This window comes from Mus caroli, chromosome 4 (genome assembly GCF_900094665.2).
Source record: "Mus caroli chromosome 4, CAROLI_EIJ_v1.1, whole genome shotgun sequence".
Classification (NCBI taxonomy): Eukaryota; Metazoa; Chordata; class Mammalia; order Rodentia; family Muridae; genus Mus; species Mus caroli.
In genome coordinates, this window is record NC_034573.1 from 129,696,959 (window position 1) to 129,724,924 (window position 27,966).

The following is a 27,966-nucleotide window of genomic DNA, read 5'->3' on the forward strand; positions in this document are numbered from 1 at the left end:
ATATATACATGTAACTGTGTATGTATGTGTGTGTATATGTGTATATATATGTGTGTATATATATATACATATATATATGTATATATCTGAATATATGTATATATATGAATCTAATATATATATATATATATATATATATTAGAAACATATATGCTATCAAATTCTCACATTGGTGCGCTGGCCTGTGGATGGAGTGAGGGCTGCTATGGTTGGAAAGGCTAAATGAAAGCCTTTGGAGTTGCCTATGCCAAGGAACGTAATGAATCAAAAACAGTATAATGTCTCTGGAGGAATTATAGAAATTTGTGCCACCATCAAGGACTTGAAAGGTGCTGGGGTGGTGGTTCCCATCACATCTCCCTTTAACACTCCTATCTGGCCAGTGCAGAAGACAGAGCAGGTCCTGAAGTCAGGAGCAAATTGTGTGAAGAAGTTGCCTAAATCCTATGGTTTCTTCTCCCATTATAATGCTGTCCCCTGCTTCCAAGCATGTAACTATAGCATCCTGGGGTGTGCCCTATGATTGGCTGACTGAGGAAGAGAGACTAGGGTCTGATTTACAGTTGGTTCTGTATGTTATGCAGGTAACACCCAGAAGAGGTCAGCTGCAGCATTGCAACCCCTTTCTGGGACAACCCTGAAAGACTTGGGCAAAGGGAAATCTTCACAGTGAGCAGAGCTTTGGGCAGCACACATGGACATACATTTCATTTGGAAGGAGAAACGGCCAGATGTGTGACTGTTTGCTGATTTGTGGGCTGCAGACAATGAATTGGCTGGATGGTCAGGGACTTGGAAAGAGCATGGTTGAAGAATTGATGAGAAAGACATCTGGGGAAGAAGTATGTAGATAGATCTCTCCAAATGGACAAAGGATGTAGAGGATATTTGTGTCCCATGTAAATGATCATGTAAATGTGACTTCAGCCAAGAAGGAGGTCAATAATACAGTAGATGGGATGACCTGTGTTGTGGACAGCCAGCCTCTTCCTCCCATCATTCCTGTCACCGCCCAATGGACCCATGCCCAGGTGGCCATGATGGCAGAGATGGGTGTTGTGTATGGGCTTGACAGCATGAACTTCCACTCACTAAGACCGGTCTGGCTACAGCTGCTGCTGAATGCAAGGTCTGCCAACAGCAGAGACCAACACTGAGCCCCAAATATGGGTCAGTTCTTCAGGGTGACCAGCCAGTGACCTGTTAGACTCCTTTTCCCAGGGGAAAGACAAATGCTTTGTCCTTACTGGAGTATAGACTTGTTCTGGTTATAGATCTGCCTTTCTTGTACGTAACACTTCTGCCAAAGCCACCATCCCTGAACTTACAGAACGCCTTACCCACCCTCATGGTATTCCATATAGTCCTGCTTCTGACCAAGGCACTCCACCGGCAGTGAAGAGCTACAGCAAGCCCACAATTATGGAATCCTCTGGTCGTAACATGTTCCCCCACTATCCTGAAGCAGCTGGGCTGATGGGAAGATGGAATGGCCTTTTGAAGATAGAGTTACAGTGCCAATTAGGTGGCAGCAGCCTGGAAGGCTGGGGTAGAGTTCTCCAGAAGGCAGTGTATACTTTGAATCAATGTTTGACATATGGAGCAGATTCTCATATAGCCAGGATGCACACGCCTTAATCCAGGAATCAAGGGGTGGAAAGGGGACTAGTTCTACTCAGTATCATTTCTAATGATCTACTAGGACAATTTTTGCTTCCTGTTTCTGTGACCTTAAGTTCTGACGGCCTAGAAGTTTTCATTCCAAAGTGGGGAGTGCTCCTTCCAAGAGCTGGAACAAACAGTCCATTCATTGAACTGGAAGCTCAGACTTCCCTCTGGCCACTTTGGGCTTCTGGTGCCCTTAGGCCCACAGGCTAAGAAAGGAATAACAGTGTTAGGAGGGGTGATTGACCTAGACTACCAAGGGGAAATTGGATTGCTCCTCCACAATGGAGGTAAGAAAGATTATGTCTGGAGTGAAGGAGAGCCTTTAGGGTGTCTCATGGTACTACTAGATCCTGTGATTAAAGTCAATGGAAAACTGTAAGAACCTAGTCCAGGCAGGCTGACAAAGACACAGACCGGTCAGGAATGACGGTATGTGTCACTCCTCCATATAAAGAGCCAAGACCTGCTGCAGTGCTTCTGCGGGATGAGGAAAGACAGGAGAGGATGGGAGTTCTGAACCCAGCTATAGTCATGTGTCCAGTTGCAGACACCAGGATTACAACTGACAGGAGTGTTTCTGTCATAGTATGTTAAGAATTATTTGGACAGATCTTGTGTTTTCTTTTATTTCTTTATCATGTCATGGAACATCAATTAAAGAAGTTTCAGTGGCTCTATTTAAGTTTGAGATTATAAAATTAATATACCTTGAGGGGCACTGGCCCCTATTTTAAAATGTATACTGTTTGCGGTTGAACAGTGGATAATTTTATCATGTTCGGTATAATTGTAACCTCCTTAAATACATAATGTGTTTGTGATTGAAGGTAGCGTAGTTGCATCCCGTTAGTCATAATTATGACCTGGTAACTGTTGCTGATGTCTACTCTTGGTTGTCAACTTGACTAATTTGGAATTAACTAAAACCCAAGTGGCTGGGTATGTCTTGGAGGATTTCTTTGTTCTTAATTAAATCATTTGAAGGGGGCAGGTCCAGTTTTAATCTGGATCGTCTGAGGCAGGATGATGCCCCTTTCATTCAGATTTTTGAGGTGGGAAGATCCACCTTTAATCCGGCCTGTGTGTTCTGCAGGGACATGGGAAAAGGAATCTCTCTCTCTCTCTCTCTCTCTCTCTCTCTCTCTCTCCCTCCCTCCCCCCCGCCCCATTTGCCCTTACTTCTTGCTAGCAAGTCCATTCCTTGACTGGCATTAGAACTTACTTCTTCAGGGTTCTGGCAAATACTGAAGACCAGCAGAGACACCCAGCCCCATGGACTGAACAACTTCACTTGGTAGACAGCTATTGTTGGACACACACACAGAGTCAGTCAGTTCTGTTCCTCTAGAGAACCCTGTTAATACATCCCTCAAGCCTGGCTTGTTCAGAGTCATGCTAATCACTTCTGTCTTGCTGCATGTATCTTTTTAGTCACCCTTCATCTGTGTAAGCCAAGGCTACCCCACCTCTTTCAGTTACCTCACACCACTTCCTTCTCTAGCCCCACAGTAGCTCAGTTCTCTGGAATCAGCCAGTCCTCCCATGCCCAGCTATGTACCTGAACAGATAGCTTGCTTTCTCTGAGATAGCCCACATCTCCAGTCCGAGGGCTGGGACGTTCTGCCAAGTTCCAGGGGTAACCCTGCTTCTGGTTCAGAGGCCCAGACCTACCCCTCCAGGTGTGCCTACACTGCTCTGCCGAGGTGCTGTAGGGTGGTACAGTAGTGTGGTGGTGGGTGTGGCAGTGCCACGCCTGTGGTGCTGATGCCCGGGCTCCGTGTCTCCCTGTCATGCAGGACAGACCCCACTAATTCACGTTTGCTGTGCTCTCGCTGAGTGCCGCGTACGGGGGATGGACTTTCCGTGTCTTCACTGAGATCTTGAGGACAGTGCCAGGCATGTGGCCTCCTGGATTTCACAGAAGAGGACATAGAGACACAGAGTGGTGACGTGAGGAGGTTGTGGAGGGAGTAGCAGAGCTGGCAGGGAAGACAAGCTCTTCTCAAGGAAGTGCAAAACCTTGGGGCTCAAATTTTCCCTCAGGGCAGAACAGGCAGGTCCGCACTGGTTTTAAAGTAAAAGGCTCGGTTTAGAAAAAGAATTTCTTTCCCCAAAGATCCTTTATCTGTGGTTCTGGGAACTTCCGTTCTAGGAGGCAAGTAACCCAGCATGGCGATTGTAAGATGCTAACCAGGGACTGGGACAGGGGTGAGGCGGGGAAGCTCAGCTCAAGGTCAGGAGCTCAGCGGGCCTAGGGCTGGTTGACATTTAGGTCTATCACCGAGACTTTGGCATTTGGAAAAACTGCGTTTCTATTTTACATGGCTATTACCACACTTATTACCATCACTCGGGGCTATCGTTCTGGAGGAGGCCGAGGCAGCCACTCCTGACACAAGAGCCTGAGTGTTTTCTGGGACGCTCCCCTCCCCAGCGCCCTCCTACACTGGCTGCGGGCATCAGAGCTGGGCCCCACTTTGATGGGCACAGGGAGCGGTTAGTCCCTCCTGCCTTGGCTTCGCCCTCTTTCACTTTTTCTGCACCATCTTCCCGTGTCTCCGCTTTTCTTTTTTCTTTTTTCCTTGTTGCTGTGATAAAATACGCCGACAAAAGCAACGTAGGGGAAGAGAGCTTATTTCAACTCAAAATTCAAGGTTACAGGCCATCGTGGTGGGAGGCGCCTGAGGCTGGTGGGAGGAGCTTGAGGCGGGTGGGAGGAGCGTGAGGCTGCTGGTTGTATGTGCTGCTCAGCCCTCTCTCTCCTCATCACTCTCCCCTCTCCTACTCATGCCATTGTCTGTCCATCTACCTCTGTATCTCTGTCCTGAGCCTCAGTTTGGTCTACTCCCTTGCTTCTCCGGTTCTCTTGGCGCTCGCTCCCCTGAATGCTGTAGACTTTCTGTCCCCTGGAGCCCAGCTGGCCTGCTGACCTCTCTTCTCTCTTCTCCTCCAAGTGGTTCTCTCTTCTTCCCAACTCACATATTCAAGAATCCAGCTCTCTCCATAGCTGACTGCAGGGCAGCCTGACCCACGGTGCCCTCACAGCCCCGAGTGACTGATACCCTCTCCTCCCCTCTTTGCCTCTCCCACATCCCCTGTCTAGCCTATTCCTCATTGCCTCCACTCTACCCAGCCTTCAACCCAACTGCCTTCCCCATCGGGTTTCACCAGCAGGTGACAGATCCAGAAGGAGGAGTTCCTGGCACTGGCCTGTACACCTTGCAGGACAGGAAACTTGCAAGCCCAGGTTTGAGCTTTGTCACTTCTGACAGGAAGGCCAAACCCCAAGGACACTCACTGGCTTTTGCCTCCTCCGTGCTCTGTATACTTAGACTCTTAATAAAACCCACAGATTTTTCTGGATCACAAGGTGTCTTGTGTGGCTGCCTCATGGGGTCCTTAGGGACTTGCTCATTGCTCTGTGTCTCCCCACAGACAAAGTGGCTCATGGTGAAGATTGTGGCCTGAGTCACCTGTGGAGAACTAGCAGAAGACCTAGGTAGTATAGAATGGAGCAAGCTATGGCTGACTGTCTGTAGAAGCCTTGGGGGATGGAGCAGATGAATCACAGTGGGCCCAGAGGCTGGTGTCCTGGGCTGAGGAGGGGACCGTGGCCACAGGCTTGAGTCTCTCGGAAGCTCCCAGCAGACAGGCAGCCAGAAACTTCCAACCGAGTGATACAGGTTGTCAGCGTCCCCAAAGTCCTGCCCCAGTGGGGTGGGGACCTTAGATGTTGTGTGGACAGCTATCCTGGAAGCATGGCCACTAAGTGCCCGTAGCAGCTGAACCTACTTGTGTCACTTGCTCCTGAGCCCAACTCAGAGATGAACAGAAACAAAAGCATGACTTTTCTGCTCATATACGACTTTAGACATGGGCCTGTTGGGGCCCCGCAGCCATCTTTATACCCACTGGCTCAGCTGGACACAATGGAAATTCTCAAGGGTCAGTGGATCTATGGTGACCTTAGTTCAGGGGCAGGTGAGCAGCAGGGGCCTCAGGGAACCTAAGGGGTGGGGGTGGGGGATTGGATGGGGGATGAAGGTGAGGGAAAGACAGGCTCTTTAGGACATGATGTGGCCCAGCAGCTACAAGTCAGGTTGAACTCTCTCCTGTGCTCCAAAATGGGTGGTCTTGGGGACTGGTGCCGAGCAAGCAGGAACCTGGGATCTTCTCTCACCTGCACATGTGGGTCACATTTGAGGACCTGGACCAACATGAGGCCATACCACAGGGGTAGGGTTAACTTCAGTTGCTCTTCTTGTCCTTCAAGGCCAGCCCGCATCCAGGGCAGCCCCCCTGTGGGCGCTTCCTCCTCACTCTGATATCCTTGGTGTATGGCACCCCAAGCGTGGCGTGCATCCCTGATAGTGGGGTCCCTCATTCGGAAGGGTGGGGGGCTCCATAATCACAGAGCCTACCCAGTCTGGCTCATGCCTCCTCTGGTTCAGCTCAGGCCCTGGCTGGAGGAGACTTAGAGTTGGTGGGATGGAAGAAGGCACTTGTGGGAGACTGAATGCAAGGTTTAAGCAGATGGCTGCCCCTCCGGCTGCAGCTCTGGATCCTCCCAGCTAGCTCCCCCTCCTCAGTCCTCCACCACTTCCCATGGTTCATCTGCTGACTACTGAGCGACTGATGCACTTCAGGGGTCAGTGGAGCCCAGCAACCCTGCTGTTAACAGGGCGAAGCAAGTCCAATTTCATGCCTACCTGGGCTTCCCTCTAAGAAGGCAAGGAGAGAGAATAAACCTGTGTATTAAAATGTCTTCGGAAAACAGAAACCTCAGGAAGTAGGGTCCTTATATAGAACTGCTGGGCAGCAGCAGAGTGGGCAGGCACTTCCTGAGACAGGCAGGGCCCCGAGGAAGAAGGAAGTAAATGAGGGAGGCTCACGGTACTGTGTGGTTGCCTGTGCATCTATCTTGTAGGTTTGCATATGGATGAATGTCTGAGCGAATCATCAACACCATTGCTGTTGCTGACTGGCTGAACTCAGGAAGGCAAACATCATTGTATCAATCATTCCTTTCTGACGTATTTAAAACACCAGCTGGTGGGTGAAAGAATTTGAGCTTAAATGGAGGCAGAAAGACACAAGGGAAAACCGAGTCTCCAGGATGTCATGTTCAAAGGCTGAGCATTGGGGAGCTGTAGAGATGGTTCAGCACTAGCTAAGCCTCTTGCAGAGGACCCAGATTCTGTTCCAAGCACCCACATGGCAGCTCGCAAGGGCGTATAACTCCTGTTCCAGGGGATCTGGTGACCTCTTCTGGCCCCCTTGGGCACCAGGCATGCGTATGGCACACAGACATGCAGGCAGGCAGAACACCCGCACACATAATGATAAATACAAACAAACAAACAAATAAATGGTTAATTGTCAGGTTGAAGAGGTGGCTCAGCGGATGAGAGTGCTTACCATATAAGCATGAGGACCTGAGTTCGAAACCCCAGAACCCACTAAAAGCTGGACATGTAGTGAGTGTTTGCAATCTCCGCTATTACACGCAGACAGATGAAACATGGTTGGAACGGAAGTGAACACCCATGAATGCACATGTGCCCGAACACACACACACACACACACACACACACACACACACAGAGGCTGATAATCTTTCCTGAGATAGGGTCTCATGTAGCCTAGGCTCACCTGAAGCTTACTATGCAACTGAGGATAGCCTTGAATTCCCGATCCTCCAGAGCCCATCTCCTGAGCTCTGCGATTGTGGTTCGGCACCACCACGCTCATCATGAGCTTCAAGTCAGGCTGTAGCCTGTACACCTGCTCTCACTCTGCTCCTTTTCCCACACCCATGTGATTTCTCAGCTCCCCACACCCATGTGATTTCTCAACTCCTCTCCTCGCAAGGGGACTCTGGATCTCTTTTGAATGCAGTGGAAGCCATGGTTGTCAGTTTCCCTGGAGCCTCACGAGATCCGTGTGCCTCAGCTCTCTGTTCCTCCACCCTCAAGGAGCCTGAGAAACCACATGGCACAGAGCTGAGTCATGGCAGTCAAAGCCACCAGAGGCCAGCTGGCCCCAGCTACCCCCCTCCAGCTCTCAGGGTGCAAAAGTGAACTCAGCTCAGAGCTGGTCCAGTTCAGTGACTCTGCTCAGGTCCTGTGGCCAGGGCACGGGCATCTTTGGGCGTCATGATTCTGCCTGGGGCAGTGGCCTCTTCTTCCACCTTCGATGCTCCAGAGAGTGTTAGTGTGTAGCTAGAGGTGGGAAAGGATTACTCAACAGCCTCGGATTGGCCATGAGCTCAGGACAGATCTTTGGTGTGTTTAGTAAGACTTGGGGCTCACTGCAGCGTACTGATCTTGTGCTATCCCGACCCATCCAATTCCATGCTCCTCTCTCACTCTGATAAGCCCTGACTTTCATCGTCTTCCTGGTGCCTCTCAGATCTGGATCCCAGCTGAGGGTGGGGGTCAACCTCATCTCTCCCTTGGCCATGTAATGAGCTTTGGCCCAACCAGTGACCACAGACATGACCCAGACAAAGCTTTAAGTGGGCTGACTTGGCTTTTCTTTTAGCTCTGTGATCTGCCATGATCTAGTTAGGATACTCATTATCTTCTTGGGTCTGTGTATGTCCTGGGACAGCCCTATTGAAGGGTAATGGGACCATCAATAGGTGGAGTGTGTCCCCGGAGGGGATGTGGGATCTGGTTTCTTCCTCTGTGCCTGCCTCTTGGTGGATGTGCCTCTGTAGCTCCACAGCCGTCAGCCATGATTCATAGCCTTGTGAGCAGCCCAAAGCAATGGGACGGCTGGGCTGTAGTTGTATCTTCAGAACCAAGAGCCCAAGAAACCTTCCCTTGTGTAAGTAAACTATCTCAGGTATTTTGTTACAGTGATGAAAAGCTGACTGATGCACATTGTAAGAGGATCCGATGTCAGGTAACTACTGCCTCTTTTCTCCAGCTCCAGGACAAACACACATGGAATTTACAAGCCCATAGACCTGACTAGAAGGCAGTCTAGAGTGTAGCTTGTGGCGGGAGGGAGCAGAGGTCCAGGGAGTCTGCTGTGTGAAGCTCAACTGTCTGGTGAGCCTGGATGAGGTCATCTGGATCACTGCTATCCATACATAAGTATCCATGCTTGCTGTTGCATGCCACCAAGATTTGGGTTGACTTGTTAGGCAGCACTATCGTGGCTACAGCTGACTGTTACACTTCCCCTGAGGGATCATTCCACTCCCCACATCTGGCTGTTTTTAGGACTGAACAAGACAAGAACTGCATGCCTGCCCATCCTCACGGGAGTGCAGGCTTTCCATCACCTTTGTCATCCTTTCTCTGTGCCTGTCCTATGACTGGACGCCAGTAGGTACCCAGTTGCTGCTACTAGACGAAGGAAAAATATAGAGCCAGACATTGAGGTGGGGAAAATTGGTCTGTTTGTTTAATTAAACCCAGTGAGGAAGCCAAGACATGGGCCGAGACTAAGAACAAGACTGGAAATAGTTTAGAAAAGAAATGAAAATCGATCGCAGAGATGCCGGGCGGCTGGAGCATCGGGAGGAGGCAGCATCTTCACGTGAGCTCCAGGATCACTGTCAGGGCAAGCACCAGGGTGAGCCGGACGCCAGTGGGGCCGGAAGCAGAACCTGGGAGAGGGTGGAGGCGCTGTCAGGGCGGCAGCCTGCCTGTGTGCTACAGTGGGCAAACTCTGGGGTAAATGGTTTCTAACAAAGATGCCAGAGGGCAGTATCAGGTGATTGGGCTGGGACCTCAGCTCTGCTGTTTGCCTGCCAGGGGTGCAGTGCTTCGTCCCCATACAGGCCTGCTGAGCTGATATCATCAGGATGATCCAGAAGGCACCAGGAGGGGGAAGCGTCACAGAGAACTGTGAGGTTTGCAATGTATGGGTAGTGTCTGCATCCCATGGGTGGTTCTAGGTCAGGGTGGCTGAAGGAAGCAGCCCAGGGCATCTGTCTATGCTCTTAAGTGTCCCATGGAGTTGTCAGAGACCCACACCATGGTCAGTGCCAGACAGGGCCTCTTTGTGGTCTGGGTAGCAGTGAGAGGGGACACCCTTGGCTGTTTGGGGGTGATGAGCCTTCCTTGCTTAGTGCCTAGAGTTGTCTAAACTTAACTCTGCCTGGCTGGGGTGATGGCCCCCTGAAGGAATGAGAGGGACTGCAGGATGCAGGTGGTGTCTTGGCAACAGATGTTTTCTGAGGCCTTGAAAGGCACTCACTCTTAGGCATGCAGTCTTGAGGGTGGAGACTTACCACGGGAGTCCTCTGTTCCTCTTGGGATATTTGGGTTTTCTGTCAGAAAGAAACAGAGAGAGGCAGAGTGGGTATCGCTCAATAGAGAGCCTTCCCCAGTCACCCGCTCTATGCCACTATAACAATGGGTTGGTACAACCATGTTACAAATAGGGAAACTGAGGCCGGCTGAGATGTGAACCTGGAATCTCGCTGACAATCAAGCCACGGTAATTACAACCAGTGAACTGAATTCTCTCTCTGAGACAAATTCAAGGGGCTTCTGTGGACAGCTTTAAGCCAAGGCCTATCCTCAGGTGGTCCTGAGGGGTCCCTACCGAACACGATGAGCCGAGTGTGTGTATCAGTGGAGCCCAGGGGGTTCTGGGCAGTGCAGCGGTACATGGAGCCGTTGAGCTCGGCAGGAACCCGCTCCAGCACAAGCTCCTTCCCGTCAAACTCGGCACTGCCATCCAGGAGGCGGCTGCCCACTCTTGTCCACGTGAACATGGGTTCTGGGAAGACCTCATTCTGTGGGCCAGAGCAGGGAATAGTGGTCACACGGGAGTAGCCTGCCAACACAGGGAAGCCAGAGGCTTTCCAGACCCTAATTCTCATCTAGTAGGCTTCAGATAGCACCTCAGGACCCAGGAAGAGGGCTGGGGATGTAGCTTCGTCGGTAGCATGTTTGCATAGCACACACAAAGTTTTGGGTTTCATCTTCAGCACCCTATAAACTGTGATGGTGTCTAGCACTGAGGAGGAAGGGAGGAGGAGGAAGAGGAGGAGGAGGAGGCGGCGGCAGGAAGGTCAGGAGTTCAAAATCATCCGCAGCTAAATAGGGAATCTGACAACAGTCTGGACAAGAGTCTAGACTCAGGCCCGGAATAAATGCAAAGGCAGAAGGTTGACGTGAGCTGCATTCGCTCATGAGAATAGAAGAATAAGCCAGGTAGGCTGGTCCCCATGGCCATTTGGTGCCTCTACCCACCCACCACCCGACTCAGTTATCCAGAAACAGGCTGACCTGAAATCCGTGGACTAGGATCCTCACTGTGTCCCCAACCCGGGCTCTGCTGGGCGTCATCACGATTTTGGGTCCTTTGGGAGCAACTGGATCAAGAGGAAGTTCAGGTCAGAAAGGGGTGGTGGGTGTGGTCAGAGAGGGTGGTGGGTAGGTTCGGAGAGGAGTGGTGGGTGGAGTCAGAGAGGTGTGGTGGGCGGGGTTGGAGAAGGGTGGTGGGTGGATGTAACCACATTGAGAGGTGGGTAGCGAAGGATCCGAGCAAGTTCCAGAGGTTGGTGTCCTAGACCAACCTTACTCCAAGGAGGCTCGTTCACTCCCTCAGTCATGGCTCGGCCTCCCTCCGTATTTCCCACAGCCTTACTGTGTGTCCCACCATTGCTGGGATCTGGGGATTCAGTGATGCCCACAAATGTATGGATCATACACATCGTCAGTGAGAGAGAAGGATAACTACACCATCTGTCCAGCTGAGTTCACAGAGGCCCGGGGAGTTCAATATGATTTGCCAGAGGTCAAAGAGGGAGGAAGACTCAAGACCAAAATTCAGGCCTTCAGACTCCCGATTGAGGATCCTACTGCCAGGGAACTTCCTGGAACCCCTGTGTGTGTGTGGGGGGGGGGGGGGGGGGGGGGGGGGGGGGGATGGGGAAACAGAGGGAAGTCACCATCTCTTTCCCTAGCTAGCCTTTGTTCTCCCTGAATCCAGTCCTCTTATCTCCAGTACTATCTTCCTCAGCTGTTATGTGCTGAGGTGACACGATGCCCTGGGTGTCCCTTGCCTGTGGGAGACTGAAGAACTACCTGGATATTTCTCACCCCTCTCCCTTCCAGAGGGGAGAACCCAGGTCCACTCATAATGAAGAGGCTTGTCCCAGGTCCCTGCAGAGTCAATTACTTGTGTTTCCTGACTCCCCACCCCTTATTAATCCATTTGCCCAGTCATTCAATGGTAATTACTGAGCTGGCCATATGTCAGGCTTTGGAGCAGGGCTGGGAGCTAGTAAAGGGGACAGTGATAAAGTCAAGTGTCCCGCAGCTTCTCCTTTAGTGGGAGAGACATTTAATTTGCAAATAGATTCAGCCAAACGGTGACCAGCGTTGTACGCAGGGTCTGAGGTCAGCAGAGGTGGCACACGGCTCATGGAAGGGCAGTGGTCACAGTGTCCTGGAGAAGTGAAACCCCATGAGGAATGTTCCATGCAGGAGGAGCATTGGGGACATAATGGAAGGTCACCAAGAGAGCTGGCAGGGCCGGGGACAGACTAGACAGTTTCCAGGGCTGTCTTTCCTATTTAAAGCACAACAGAAATCAGAGGAGCAGGCTCCAGGCTCTGCCAGTCTCACTCTCTAAGAGAAAGACCAAGAAACCGTTAATTAACCGCAAGGAAGACAGACATCTAAAGTGCAGGGTGGGCAGAGGGAAGGGCCCGGTCTACTGAGAGGGGAGGAGACGGTGGCTTCCACTGCTGAGTCCAGCTGCATGGAAGCAGTGCTGGCCAGGGATGCTGGGCAGATGGCAGGCTTGGGAATGGAAAGGCTCCACCTCCAAGCCACCCCCTTTTCCTTTATTCAACACTCCATTTTATCCCATGTCCTCTTTCAGCCTTTAGAGCTTGTCCTGCAAACACAGAAAGGCTCAGGGAATCAGGGACACTCTTGCCTCCTCCAGCTGCTCGCGCGCGCGCGTGCATGCGTGCGTGCGTGCATGTGTGTGTGTGTAGGGTTCCACGGCCCTGGGTGGTCTGCCTCACTGCATAGGAAGGTGTGTGTGTGTGTGTGTGTGTAGGGTTCCACGGCCCTGGGTGGTCTGCCTCACTGCATAGGAAGGTGTGTGTGTGTGTGTGTGTGTGTGTGTGTGTGTGTGTGTGTGTGTGTGTGTGTGTAGGGTTCCACGGCCCTGGGTGGTCTGCCTCACTGCCAGCCTCAACCAGCAGAGGGCGCTGTAAGGCCTCCATTGCAGAAGGCAGTGTAGAGAGGCTCAGAGCCCAGGGCAGCTAGGCAACAGGTCGCACAGCTTCTTTGGCTGCCTTGAACTGTTTCTAGTGCCCCTGTGCGCAGCTGACCCTGGGGGGCACAGAGGGAAGACCCGGAAGGGCCTGCTACATTGTTGCTCCTCTAAACTCTCATGCAGATAGGTGTTTACAGCAGATGTCCTGCATCTCCCACCCTCCCTCGAGGCTGCCAGGAGCCACTTGTTCCTGGAAGTCAGAGCAGCTGCTCACATCCTCCCATCCCACCAACGCCCCCCCCCCCCCGGGGAGTCCACTGCAGCTCCTGGCAAGCAAAACCTATAGCCCCCTGCCTGCTTTGGGAGCCCAGCCGGGCATGCCAAACAGAGGTGTATCCACAGTTTCGGTATTCACTCCTCTCAAGCCCTGGCCTGTAGGAGCTGGAGAACAGAATGCAGGCCCAGGATCTAGGCCTAGCCCTCTCAGGCTGTGTGGGATGGAGCTTCAGCTCAGTCTGTTGGTTAATTGTCCAAGAGAAGAAGCCCCAGAGGGAAACCCTGGCTGAAGGGAATGCAGAAATTCCCATTATACTCCACCCCAACCTCGCATGTGCACCTGTGGTCTCACACACACACACACACACACACACACACACACACACACACACACACGCAATTGTGGCATTCTTCATGTGTGTGAAGATAGCAGGTGTGGTCTCAAGGAAGGGCTCTTCTGAAGCTCCTGAGGGATTCTAGATTTTCATTAAGACAGCCACTCATCCATTCAGGCATCATCCATCCACCATCTATCCAGTCCACCCTCCCATCTACCAACCAATCATCCACCCATCCATCCACCCACCCACCCAGCCGCACATCCTCCATTTCCTGTATACATCCAGTCCACCCATCTACCTATCCAACCACCTGCCTATACATCCACTATCTACCCACCCACCCATCTTCCCAGCCACCTACTCAGTGCCCATCCATCTATGAATTCATCAGACCTCTTCACCATCCTCTATTTATCCATCCATCCATCCATCCATCCATCCATCCATCCATCCATCCATATTTTCTTCATGTCCGTTCAATCCATCCATAACACCTGTCTACCTAATCCATCTTTCCATCTACACCATCTGTCCATCCACCCAGCCATCCCTCCATGTGCAGTTGTCGGCTCACAGGAACGAGATGTTTATCGTCCCTGAGAAGCTATGCTGGTTGCCCGTGGATGGGTACCATTGTACACTACCACTGGTGATGCAGGAGAGTTCTGGTTGCTCTGCACACTTGCCGACATTGGTTATGGTCAGCTTTGAAAACTTTACCTAGGCTAGGGGTTACAAGTGCTACCTCAATGAGGTTTTAATCCCCACTTCTCAGAGGACTTCTCAGAGGACCACTTCTCAGAGGACCACTGTGTTTTAATACGTCCATGCGTGATTTTTTAGAAGCAGGAAATCATGGGCAGGAGGTGTGGCTCAGTTCGTGACAAATCACTTGCCTAGCACACTAGGCCCTGGGTTTGCTCTCCAGCACTGACAACCAATACTGCTTGTCTCTCAGGTATCGAGTAGCGGCTCCTCCCCCTTAGTTTCTGAGACACGCTTATGACAGTCTGGGACTTGTGGCAGGCAGGCAGGCAGACAGGCAGTCCAGACTGACCTCAAACTACCCAGGGAGCCAAGAATGACCTTGAACTTCTGAGCCTCCTGTCCCCACCTCCCAAATGCTGAGATGACAGCCTTGTACCATCACGCCTGGCTTAGCTGGGTTAGTTTTTTTGGTTTTGTTTTGTTTTTTGCTTGGTTCTTTTTGCATCCTGGGTACCAGTGTTTTACAGAGAAGTGAGAATATACCCCCCACACACACACACACACTTCTACACCTTGCCTTTCCACTCTCTTAAAGAGGGCTTCTTACAAGCCAAAAAAAAAAATGGCTGCTTTAAGGGATGCTGGCTTCCTTGGCTCCATAAAGACATTTCTCTCCATTTTGTTCTGGAAGCTTCATGTCGCTGGCTTTTACACTGGGGCCTATCAATCATCTCCGGTTAACCTGTATGTGTGCCAGGCAGGGGCCAGGCCCACCTCCCCCACACTTGCACTCCCTTGTTCCTCACCACCATGTATTAGAGGTCTCTTCTTTACTCTCCGAACAGCCTCAGGGTCTCTCCATCAAAATCAATTGACTTTACCTGCAGGTCTGTTTCTGGCCTCTCTTCTCTGCATCAGCCTAGCGTCTACACTGCAGGGTCTGGGCAGCTGTTTATCTGAGTTTGGGGCTGATTTATATTGTAAGTAGATCAGTTGGGATGCAAAACAGCATTGGGGGGAAACCAGAAGCAAGAAGACCAGTTTGGAGGCCATGCTGCATGCACTCCAGGGGTAGACGCGGAGTACTTAGGTGGGTTGCTGGGAAAGATGGAGAAGGGCAGGCCCGGAAGCCTTCTGAGGCGCGTGTGCAACCTGGACATGAGGAGATCACGAGTAGCCCCGAGGCTAACGGCTTGACCAATGCAAAGACAGCGCTGTCACTTCTGAGGTGACTTTCAAGACTGCCTACCAGACAGACACAAACCCAGGAAGAGGGGCTTTAAAGAGATACAGTCAACCGGACAGGCAAGGCTTCCAGGAGGAAGCGGCACTTGAGCCACACGAGGCATCCTTGAAAAATGAATGCAGGTGAGATCAAGGTCTCCTGCAGAAGACAAGCCCAACCACGAGTGGCCTGGCTTCAAAGTCCTTGCTGGGTGTTTGAACTCTGTGCCCCCAATACCACTCCGTTCATCCCATGGCCTTTCTCAGAGTGTAGGGTTTGTCACTGTGCAGGCCACACTCGTGATTCAATGTGTCCTTACTGCAGCCGTCAGCTGGGCAACACTAAGGAAGTGGACACTAGGACACACTGCCCCAGCTAACTGACCTAGCATGTAAAACCCAAGTCCCTCACCAAAAGAACGGGAATAAGAACATCATTCCCAGTGGCCACCTCGGGTACTGCAAGGGTTCAAGCTGGACTCCCAGCTTGTGGCTGGCCCGTGTTGGCTGGCCTGTCACTTGCCACATACAACAGGCCAGAAAACAGAGGCTCAGGGCAGGCTAGGCAGAAAGAGAATTTAGTCCTGGCTATCTAGCATGTCCTTACCTCCCCCAGGGTTAGAGTGTGACCATCCAAGCCCACGACTTGCTTCACAAACACCTGCTGAACTAACAGACAGGAAGCAGGCAGCACATGGCAGACAGGCACCCAGGAAACAGCTCTTCTGAGGTTCTGTGGGAGCTGTAGAAGTCTGCATTGGTTTGGAAGGGTCTTCTAGGAGCTGGCTCAAAGCCAGACAGGGGCACCCAGCCTTTCAGGTAGAGATGGTGTCAGTAGATGGGGCTTATTAGCACAGCTCTGCTGTGCAGAACCTAGCAGCTCAGGGCCAGATCACTAATTGCTGTCTCAGCTTTGCTTATCTGTAATGAGACTACAGGTCAGGCTTCTATCTGTGAGGAGCAAATGCCCTCTAAACACCCATGCGCTTGACCTTAACACCCCGCTGACCTAGGGATTTCCATTTTCTCCAGTCCAACCAACAACTTCACCAAAGACCCTTGTCTCTCCCCCCAGCTGACCTGACTCCATCTGCTTCCCTCCCCCTGGCTTGCAGCAGCCCGTGCCCCTCCCCCCCATTGCCGAACTACAACCTCTTATGGGCTGCAGAAGAGCCTGCCAGGTCTTACCCAGCGTGACCTCCGCCTGCATGGGCATGGACAGCGCTGGGTGCTTGACCTCACAGCTGAAGAGGGCCTCATTGTCGATCTGCGGGTTGAGGGTCCAGGTGAGCAGGGCCCGCACCTCCACCGTGCCATCGCTGCCTGGAGTGCGGCTGTGGCGCAGGAAGTAGACAGGCTCGGTGCTGTGTACCCAACGGGGGAACTCTCGGCTCACCACTGTCTCTGGGATGTTTTCCGTGGTGGGCTGCACGAAGAGGCTGGGGTCCTGGGTCAGGCTGCGCACAGGGCGCTCCGTGTAGGGACGTCCAGCCCGGTATTCAGTGTCCAGAAGGGACAGTGACTTTTGCATTTTGGTATCATCCACATCTCGGTGCAGAAGGCTGCGGAAGGGCCTGCTGTCCTGGACTGGGCCAGAGCTGGCTGCTGGCAGTTCTGTCAGGGGCACGGCATCGATCGGCTCCCCGTCCCGTTTGAAATAAACCTACAGTTGCAAGCAGGAAAAGGGGAAAAGCTAACAGTGGGTTGGTTTAGCTTCCTGAGGGACTCTCAGAAGAGCCTGGGCTTCCCAGTCAGTAGGGACACGGTCACGCCCACCCACTCCTTTCCCACACTCCCCTGAAGAGCTATGGGCCAGCAGGGCATTGTGGGAATATAAACAGGTCTGAGAGATGGTTCAGCCCACCAACAACATCATCGAAAAGCTGGGGGGGACTTGTAGCCTCGGTTTCTCCACTTGGAAAGAGATATAAGACGACTGACTCCAGGGAGCAATTGGGGCTTAAATGAAGTCGCAGGGGGTGTTTGGTTTTGGAGGCCACTTAACTATCATCTGGGCTCTAGTATGGTTCATTGCTGCTCAAGTGGGGGCGGGGATGTGAATGAGGAGCAAAAGGGGTACTGGGGGCAAAATGAAACGTGAGAAGAGGAAGGGAAGCCGGGCGTGGTGGCGCACGCCTTTAATCCCAGCACTCGGGAGGCAGAGGCAGGCGGATTTCTGAGTTCGAAGCCAGCCTGGTCTACAGAGTGAGTTCCAGGACAGCCAGGGCTACACAGAGAAACCCTGTCTCGAAAAACCAAAAAAGAAGAGGAAGGGAGAAGTGGGTGTGGGTGTGTGTGTCCCTGAGCTTGTGCGCATGCGCGTGGTTTTTGTTTTTTTTTCTTTCCCTCTGTGTGTGTGTATTGTGTCCTGCCTGCTCACACAATTTGGTAATTCAGAGCTGCGAGGCAGAAAACAGGTGCGTGTGTGGGAGGGAGCTAGGTGCAGGGAATGAGGGCGAAAAAAGATGTCTTCTCCTTTTCTCTGCTAATAGGGAATTCAAGTTTTGAGAGGCGGCATTTAATTTAATTTGCTGTCTTCTTATTTTGGTACATGTGCCCGGAAGCCTGTGGGGATTGGGTGTATTTTTTTTTTAATAAATCAGATAAATAAATCGATAAGAGACAGGGAGAGAGAAGAGCAGGAAGCTGCGTGCTCAGGGACTCGGTGGGTATAAGCGGGTGGAGGGGGAGACTGTGGGGGGGGAGGGACTGGGGAGTAGGTGGGGTGGGTGGGAGGGGGGTGATATGTGGGTGTGGAGGACCTGTCAGAGTTTAAAACTCTGCAGAAGAAACCTTGGCACATAACGGTCTGCTCTGGGGCTTTTCCTTTTTTTTCCTTTCCCTTTCTTTGTGTTTCTTTTCTTTCTTTTTTTTGAAAAGTGCTTCAAAAGCAGGTTTGTAATTTATATCAAAGAACTGCTTTCAAGTTCTGACGCTCCAGACAGACACAAGATGCCCGGACTGTCAGGGAATAAGAATCTTTCATATAGACAACTGGGGCGAAGAGAGGGGAGGAGAGAGGAGGGACCAAGTAGGGACGCAGTTTTTTAATAACTGTGTCTTAAGTGGCAGCCTGGTGGTGAGATGAGAAAGGGGTGCTCTCCTGTAGCCCCAGGGCCAGGAAAACCTCCCCTCATGTCTTCCTTTCCCCCAACTTCCAGGATTTGGCTGGAGGCTGGACATTCTTAGGGATTCTGAGGGGGAGTCTGTGAGCCTTGTATTCAGCATCGGTGGCTTTGATGCCTCACTGGTGACCTCCTGGCTGTAACCCTATGCCTTTGTACCCCTCTGACCCTTGACTTTCAGGTCTCAAACCCCTAACCCCTGTGCCCTAGATCCTTAACCCAGACCCCTACATCTCTGCATCCCTGACCCCTGACCACCACATACTGCTGACCTCTGTGCCCCGAACCCTTATCCCAGGCCCGCAAGTCTCTGTGCTCCATCTTGCTTCTGCACCTTACCAAGGGGTATCTCTATACCTGTCCACACCTCTGCCTGAACAGTTGATTCTGGGGCTGCAGGCTCAGCTCCTCAGCTCCCACTGCTAGCCCACACATGAGAAACAGTCATGTTGGGAAGGTGGGGGGCCACTTACCTGTCCATCTGAATTCTAGCTGCAGGTCTTCATTGCCCCAGCTGTACCCTCCCCGCCACCCCTCGCCATCTTGCTAAATCTGAGCAATGTGTGAAACTCATTGGGTAGAAGACTAGAATATTATTCTAAGATGCCCACACTAGAATCACCCCCAAATATAGCTCAAAGGCTCTGATATGGGTGCACAGGGGTGCTTCGAGGGAAATTGAGGGATCCATGCCTCCCCTGTTAGAAGTTAGACACATGAGCTTTCATTGAGTAATTGTTAGGTCAAACGGGCCCCATGGCTTCTGAAACATTGTGTCCAACTCCTTGGCCTCTTAGCAAAATCAAGAAGGGGAGGAGGGTGCCTGGTCAGGGTCAGTCCTGGGGATTGGTGTGGCCAGAAGCAGAGCTCAGACCAGGTGCTCTGGGGGCCTAGCCCTCCCCTCTGTCCTTCCTCCTGCCCCCTCCTTCCCCCTTTCCTCTCTTCCATCTGGGGTGATTTCCTGTGAGGCCCATGGAGGCCCAGGAGGAACAGCATGCTCGAAGCATGAGAAAACGAACTTGGGTCTCTTTTTCTGTGGAAAACACCAGGAGACTATAGCGAAGTCGCCTCCCCATCTCTGGATCCTGTTCTTTGTTCCCCATTCTCCTCAGTATCTAGGAGGGGCATACCGGATCCTGGGCACTCCTAGAAGCCAACCTTACTATGACGATCTAGGATGGCAGGATGGGGCGGGCCACTTCCTGTCTGGGTACAGAAGTGGTTCCTGAAGGAGGTTCAGAGAGCAGGAGTCTTGGCATACTTAGGGCTGGAACCCCCAAGCACTTACCATGGGCGCCGGCTTCCCTCCAGACACGATGCAGACCAGTGTGAAGTTCTGGGCCTGGTACCGGCTGAAGGGGGCAGGGGAGTCGGCAGCCACGACTTCGATGGAGGTGGGAGGAGCTTCCGAAGGGAAGGAAGGACAGGAGATAGTGGCTCAGTTGGGGGGACTCAGAGTTTTACACCAGGCGGGGCTGCAGTATTGACGGCTATGGGGAGCATGGGGTTCCTTGCTGGAGACACAAGAGTCCCTGCTTCCTGGGACTTTTAACGCACTGAAAGAAACACGGGGCACTGGAGAGGCCATGAGGATTGAAGTGGTAAGGGCATCCCAAAGGCATCCAAGTGCAGAAAGGAACCCTGCCCCAGTGAAGAGATCCTGGGGGCCATTGCCAGAGAGGCCACACTGGGCTGTGGTCCGAGGAGGCAGAAGTTGAGAGGAAGGCAGAAACAGCACAGGCAAGAACCCAACGGGGCGGGGCAGGAGGGCTGGAGTGGGGGAGGGGCAGCCCAGCTGGGTACTTTGGTTGTCCCAACATCTAGGAAGCCAGGGCAGTGAGTTGCAGGAGCCCGCTGTCTGGGCTGGAGCCAGCTCCAACCTGTGCAGGCGACTATATGGCATTTTCAGGAATTTTGTGAACCAGCTGTTAAACTGTTATGAACTTAAACAGGTCCCCGTGGGTGTCTTTACACCGTGATACCAGTAACTGCAGCAGATCGAGGCCTCCCTCTCCCCTCCTCTGCCTTCAGCACCGCCCTTCCCCCTCCCCCAGAATTCTGGATCAGGAAAGCCCTCTGATCACAGACTTAAAGAGTTTTCTCCTTTCAGCTGGGAGTAGTGGGTGTTAGCATTTTGTCTATGCTCCGCCCCACAGTTACTTGGCAACAGCCGGGCGTGCCTGACTCACTATAAAAGGGGCTGCTCGCCCTATCCTATCACTCTTGTTTCTGCTCTATCCTCTCTTCCCTTCTTCTCCCTCTCCCTAGTCTCCTCCTCGCTCTTCCCCCCCACCCCTCAACTCCACTCCCCATGCCCTGAGTAAACTCTATTCTATACTATACCATCCTGTGGCTGGTCCCTCAGGTGGAAGGGATGCCCCAGCATGGGCCCTCAGAGGCACCCTCTTCCCTGACACCAGACTACACACTCACCAAACATATTTCTTCTCTCATTATCTTTTTATAAAACATAACGAGGGGCCACTAAACGTTTTAAGAGAGCGAGAGAAGGGGGGGGAGGGGGATGTGACATCATTTTTGAAGAGCCGGAAAGCACAGCATGTGTTTTAGCTAGACAAGACAGCGTCTTAGACTCCACAGGCTAGGAAAGAGCTAGTCATGTTACTTAAGAGTCATCCGGAGCTGAGAGCTTCTCTCTTCCTGGAACTGGGCTTACTGTGGATGGCAGCCTCCTTCTCACCCCATCCCCATCTTCCCTCCTTCCCCACACCCCAGTTCAGTCACCATCATCCTTGTGTCTTGGGGACACTGCCACACTGCGAGCCTCTGACCTCTCCTTGGTTAAATGGGAAGAGTGCAATAGACATGGCCGTAGGACAGAACTCAAGCTAGAGAATCCGCGGGGCTACACGCTGGGAATTCAACCTGAAGATGTTTCCTTTGCTGTGATTTCCCGACCTCTGTAGGAGGCACCATCTTTGAACTCTGCTTGGGGCAGGCAGTCCATTCTGGCTTCCCTGGCCTTGGGCCTCTGCTCAGCATGGATGGGGGCAGGTGGGGGCGGTCAAACAACAAACAAAAGATGCTGGAGACCTTGCCTTCCTGCAGGGGGTTTTCACCCCGGTTGAGTTTAATTAAGTTCACTGAGCATTTCCTGACGCCTGCCAGGTGTGGGGCTCAGTGCCAGGGGCCTGCTGCAGGCATCCAGCAAGGAGGGAGATAAACGTGCAGAGAAGCCCGTGTGCTGGTGGGGGCCGGCAAGCGCAGGACTGCTGTGTTTTAGAGCCCAGAGAGATGGGGCCAGGTATAAGCTATTGCTTCGTTCAGGCAGCCACACATGCTGGGGGCAAGAAAAGGGAAGCTGAGCAAGCCGGGAACTTGGGAGAACAATAGACAGAGAATTGTAATTAAGTAGAAGATGGCTCAAAACAGATGGTAAGTCGGGTAGGAACTGGAAGAGCGGAAATGCACACCAGAACACTTCAATTACCCACAAGTTGCAAACTCCGCAGTGTAACTTTTTCAGAACAGCACTGAGAACGAGATCTTAAGGCGGCCCAGTTTCCAGGAGCTGCTGATTCCAGCCTCACCTCTGGCCTGCCAGGTGGGTGTGCTATTCCCATACTCCGGATGGGCAAAAAAGAGGTGTGGGACCGAACCCAGCAGCGTATGTAGCCAGCATGAGGTAGAGCTGTGATCAGAATAGTGGCAACCTGGTTTGACAAGGTCTCCCTATGTAGACCAGGCTAGCCTTGAATTCTTAATGATCTATTTGTCTCTCCCTCTGTGTGCTGAGATTAAAGGTTTGTGCCACCAATGCCTGGTCTGGAGCCCAGATTGTCACTTCTCCAGGCTCAGCCAACCTTCAAAGGGACTGGTGTCTGTCAGTACCTTTCAGCTGCTGAGAGTTCCTGTTCCCTGGTCCCCTGCAGCATCTCCAGAGGCCTGGTGATTCAGTTGCCTTGGGAACTGCTTCCTAGTTCTGTTGCCCCAGAGGTCGAGGACCCTCCCTTCAGTCAGAGTTGAGCATAAAACCCTTCCCCCTAAGCTTACTGTGTGTGGTTCCCCTACACCTTAAGTGTCCCCCTGAAAGTTACCCATCCTCACCTCTCTCTGCACCCCCATCCCTACCTCCACCAGCCTCATCCCCGACACTACCTCTACCTCCACCTTTGTCATCACTTCCCGTTCTCATCCACATCTTCATCTCCAAAATACGCTAAAGTACATTCTCCAGAATGCTGAAGGGGCAGAAAGGGCAGGTGGACCCCTCAACACCCCCCCACCCCCATGTTACTGTATTAATTTTCTATTGCTGAGGCAAAACACCATGACCAAGGCAACTTACAAAAGAAAGCATTTCATTTAGCTTATGGTTCTAGAGGGTTTGAGTCCACGATGGCAGAACAAAGGCATGGCATGAGGAACAGCCAAGAGCTCACATCGCAAGCCCCAAGCAGGAGACGGAGAGCACACTGGGAATGGCAGGGGGCTCTGGAAACCACACAGCTCACTCCCAATGACACACCTCCTTCAACAAGGCCACACCTCCTAATCCTCCCCAAACAGTTCCACCACCTACACACCAAGAATTTAGACACAAGTCTACAGGGGCCATTCTCTTTTAAACCACCACAGTCAACTTCACTGACGTCACACTGAGGAGAAGGTGCCTGATAGAACTGCTCAAGCACGACATGAGCCAGTGACTATGTGATAGCTGACATGTCCTCCGGTCAGGGTAATGAATGCTGTCGGCTGGCTTCATTTTTGTTGTGCTAACGAAGGACCCTAGAGCCTCCTGCTTGCTAGCGGAGTTCTCCAGCCCTGAGATACATACCCATCCCTACATCATTAGAAAGGAGGGAGAGGGCTTAGGATAGACTGTGGGCTCTAGACCAGAGCTCAAAGACCAGCCGCATTGCTTGTCAGCTGTGAGACCTTGGGCAGGTGACTTAACCTCTCTGTGTTTCCTTGCCTACAGAATGGAAATAAAGGGGCTTGTGTAAATACAATATATAGGACCAGCAAATATTTTGGAAGTGTCCCCAGTAGTATGATAGTTGCCCTTGTTGGTGGCCCTCCCTGCTCCTTTTCTTTGTTCTAGGCTACTTGCCGGGGACTGGGGAGATCAAGTCTGGTCTCTCCTTGCAGTTTAGCAAGGAGACCAGGAAGCACTCAACATTTGCACTCATGACCCTCATAGGCACCTGGTACCCTGTAGCATGTGAGCACCCCAAATGATGCATGTTCAAGCTCATGTGTGGTATTAAAAAGCACACCAATTGCCTTTCTTTCTTTCTTTCTTTCTTTCTTTCTTTCTTTCTTTCTTTCTTTCTTTCTTTCCTTCCTTCCTTCCTTCCTTCCTTCCTTTCTTCCTTTCTTCCTTCCTTCCTTCCTTTCTAAAGATCTATTTATTTATTTATTTTCTGTATATGAGTTCTCTATCTGCATTACACTTGCATGCCGTAAGAGGGCATCAGATCCCATTACAGATGGTTGTGAGCCACCATGTGGTTGCTGGGAATTGAACTCAGGACCTCTGGAAGAGCAGACAGTGCTCTTAACCGCTGAGCCATCCCTCCAACCCTGAGCACACCAAATTTCAAAAGCCTAATTTTAAAAAGAACTTTGCAAAAGGCTGGAGAAAATGGCTTAATGGTTAAGAGCACTGGCTACTCCTCCAGAGGATTTGGGTTCAATTTCCATCCCCTACATGGTGACTCACAAACATCTTAAATCCAGTCCCAGGGAATATGATACCCCTATCTGTTCTCCAAAGACACCAGGCACAAACATTGTACTAAGACATGGATGTAGGCAAAACACTTATACACATAAAGTAAATATTTAAATAAAAAATGGTTTGATATTAATGCTGATAATTTTATATTGATTTTGCATTTATGCTATAACACTTTAGATATATTAAGTATAAATATGTAGTTAAATTCAGTTTGCTTTTTTTTATCATTTATTTTACCTTTTTCATGTGCTCACTGGAAGACTTATGGACTAATAGACTCCACAGTGTGTCTGTTTGGTAGCTCTGGGCTAGGCTTCCTATTTTACAGATGAACACACTGAGGTCAGAGATGAAGAGATCTGCTTACTGCAAGTCATTAGTAGAGCCTCAGCAGGTACCTGGCCCTATAGATCCTGGAAAGTCTTTCAGACAGCACAGAGTGTGCCTTCCCCCCTTCGCCCAGCTGCCCATCACACATGTGCACATGCATACATATACACCTGTGCATGCACAAACACACATATACACTCAGAGATAAACACACTCATGAGCACACAGAGAGACCCACACATTCATTCACACACACACACACATAAATGCACACAGAAAGGCAAACACACAGAAAGTCAGACAGACAGACAGACAGACAGACAGAGACACACACACACACGTAGAAAGATGCACACACAGACACAACCTGTTCTAGAGCCCTGCACCCAACCATGCAGAGCCATGGCGGGAACCCGTGCTCCTCCCCTCCCGGCATTTCTGAGCAGGAGTGACCAGATAACTCAAGTGTAAGACCGCAATGGTTGTGTGGACAATGATAAATGGGACCTGCCAGCATCTGCGTGGCCAGCCAGTGCTTCACACACTCTGCCCGCCAGGAGCTCCCGGGCACCGTGTCCTGGGAGAATGGCACTCTACATTGGCACTCTACATTACACCCTCCGTCACCCCTTGGAAGGCTGAATGCAAACAACAGTCAGAAAGCTGTTTCTACCTGGGAACGCTGGCTGCTTACTGCTGGGTCCCAACCATCACCGTGTGCACCCGGCCCTCAGTCCTAGACAGGCCCCTGCTTCCTAGGCTCATCTCCTGTGTCCTTCTGCCCTTGGTCTCCCTCAGTGTATCTCCATCCTAACTTCCCTCTGCACTTCCACCCATCTCTGTCCTCATCCTCTCCTCTATCATCCTCAGCCTCTTCCCTGCCTCCATCTGAATTTCCATCCACCTCCAGGCCCCGCCCCATCTACATCCTTCTTCCATCTCCGAGTTTGCCTCCCTCCCGTCCTCCATCTCCCCTACACATCCATCCCATCTCTTTTATGAGACAGTCTCATGAAGCCGAGGCGGTCCTTGGACTTGGTATGTAATGACCTTGAACTTCTCATCCCATGCCGCTACCTCTCTAGGGCTGGCATTACAAGTGAGACAATGCTAGATTTATAGGGTGCTGGGGATCAAACTCAGGACTCCAGACAGGCTAGGCAAGCACTCTGCCAACTATGCTACATTCTTAAGTCCCCACCCTTCCCACCTTTCTTTCTTTCTTTCTTTCTTTCTTTCTTTCTTTCTTTCTTTCTTTCTTTCTTTCTTTCTTTCTTTCTTTCTTTCTTTCTTCCTTCCTTCCTTNTTCCTTCCTTCCTTCCTTCCTTCCTTCCTTCCTTCCTTCCTTTCTTTCTTTCTTTCTTTCTTTCTTTCTTTCTTTCTTTCTTTCTTCTTGAGACAAGGCCTCACTATGTAGCTCTGGCTGGCCTGGAATTACTATGTAGACCAGGCTGACCCTGAACTCACAGAAATCCCCCTGCTCCCTTACCGCCTCTCTCCAGCCCCGACCCCGCCTACTAAATTCTATAATTAAAGGTGTGTGTGGCCATGCTCAATTCCCATCTACAGCCTTAGCTCAGTCTCCACCTTGACCACTATCTCCCCATCTCCATCTTTCTCCCAACTCGGGCCTTATTTCTACCCCACCCCACCCCCACTTGGATTTCCTTCCGGGTAAGTCTCCATCAGGGTCAAAACCGAGCAGCCTTTTATGTGTCCTTGGCCTGAGAGCCAGTCTCTGTTTATCCAAAGACAGCCAGCTCAGGGCACAGCCCTTGGGACATCCTTGATAAGAAAATCCCAGTTCAATGGCAGGCTCTGGAGTGAGCAGTGTGGGGCCACCTGGCTGCGTTCAGCCGCATCCGGGCCGTGGCTTGTCTGACCCAGTTTCTTCCCTCTCCTCTGCTATCTCCACTGGAGAGCGGTGCCCAAAGCTCCCAGCAGCCCTTGCGGGCGTCTTTCAGACCAAGCCCTTTGCACCTAGGGACATTGCTCTGAAACTCCGCATCCCCACCCACAACCGCCCAGCCTGCAGGCTCTCCGCCGGCTTATTTCTCTCCTTTGTCTTAAGAGGAGGGATCTGCTTCTGGACGTTTCTTTGGCTAATTCTGTGTGCAGCTGTCAAGCAAGACTGGGGAGATCAAGTCTGGTCTCCCCTTGCAGTTTAGCAAGGAGACCAGGAAGCAGTGCTAAACAGACACCACCCTCGGCCTAGCTAGCCTCTCACCCCGTCCCACAGACATCGAGGGAGTTAAGAGGTAACGTTATTTTCAGCTCCGCAATTCATATTGATGGAGTATGGTGATGGTCGGTGATCCGTTTTATGAAATTAATCCTGAAATATGGCCCGTCTGTATCATGCAAGCAGAAGTTTGTCTCGGGCTCCGTAACTCACTTCTGAGAGAACGCAACGGTCCTCACAGCTCTGTCAAGTGATCTAGCTGTCTTTGCCATTTGGGGTCACAGTATAGAGATGTCCCGAGGTCTGTCCAGCTGTGCTCCCACCCCGCCAGGGTTTAATTCTCCCGACGAGCTCATCCCCTTATCCTGGTGCGCCCACTTTAACAAAGGCAGAGCAGAGCTTCAGACTCAGACCAGGTGTCAATATCCTTGCCTTGGCGCTTTGGATCAATCAGCTGCCATCCCTCTGACCTCGGCCTTTCGGTCTGAGAAATGGGTTGAATCCGACACATTTGCCAACATTCCGGCTCCCAGGTGTTTTGGGAGAAGCAGAAGAAAAATGGAGCCGAAACCTCTTAGGAGAATTTGAAATGCTGACCAGACAGAAGGATTGTTTAACTCTCTTCTCCCGTAGCCCTTTCTCTGTGCCTGTGAAGACAGGAACACCATTGTCTTCAGGGGGGGACCCTAAAGCCTGCCCTGCAGCTGCCTCTCTGTGAAGGTGCTGAGCCTGCTCCAGCCCTGAGGGTCATTTATCATGGGAAGAGCATCAATTAGATTTGGGGGAGGGGTGGAAAGAAGGAATGGACAAGTTCAAAATTATATTATTTGCAAAAAAATCTATTCTTCCTCTCAGCGTGCCCGCTCGATCGACTGCCTCTCTCTTTTCAATCAGCCCCTAGCCATTATGCTGTATTTAAGCACCGGAAAAGTAGCCTCTAAAATAAGTGTCCATGAATATAAATGTCCCGAGGAGTGCACCTTCGTTTCTTGATTTGATTTCTTGATCTTGTGTCTCTCTGTTCCTTTCCCATCCTCTCCAGAGTCTCTCTTTGGCTTCACAATGTCACTCAACACAGTGCCTCTTCCAGGAAGTCCTCTCAGCTTACAGCAGCTGGAGCAGCCCACCCGAAGCTTTACTCTCCCTGGGCATGGTTGCCTTCCCCACCTGACTCAGCTTCCTCTCTCAAGGTTGGCCTCCTCA

At 51.5% G+C, this 27,966-nt stretch overlaps 1 protein-coding gene across 1 annotated transcript in view; it reads right to left on the reverse strand.

Annotated features, from left to right (window-relative positions):
• Positions 1 to 9,062: 9,062 nt before the first annotated feature.
• The window catches only part of Igsf21 (immunoglobin superfamily member 21), a 219,527-nt gene continuing 200,623 nt past the window's right edge, over positions 9,063 to 27,966 (reverse strand). The window contains exons 5-10 of the mRNA XM_021161084.1: positions 19,833 to 19,948; positions 16,608 to 17,082; positions 10,923 to 11,008; positions 10,234 to 10,426; positions 9,917 to 9,955; positions 9,063 to 9,289 (exon numbers count right to left, since the gene is read on the reverse strand). Of these exons, the coding sequence (XP_021016743.1) occupies positions 9,216 to 9,289; positions 9,917 to 9,955; positions 10,234 to 10,426; positions 10,923 to 11,008; positions 16,608 to 17,082; positions 19,833 to 19,948 (983 nt within the window). The 3' untranslated portion in view covers positions 9,063 to 9,215. The remainder of the gene's footprint in view (positions 9,290 to 9,916; positions 9,956 to 10,233; positions 10,427 to 10,922; positions 11,009 to 16,607; positions 17,083 to 19,832; positions 19,949 to 27,966) is intronic.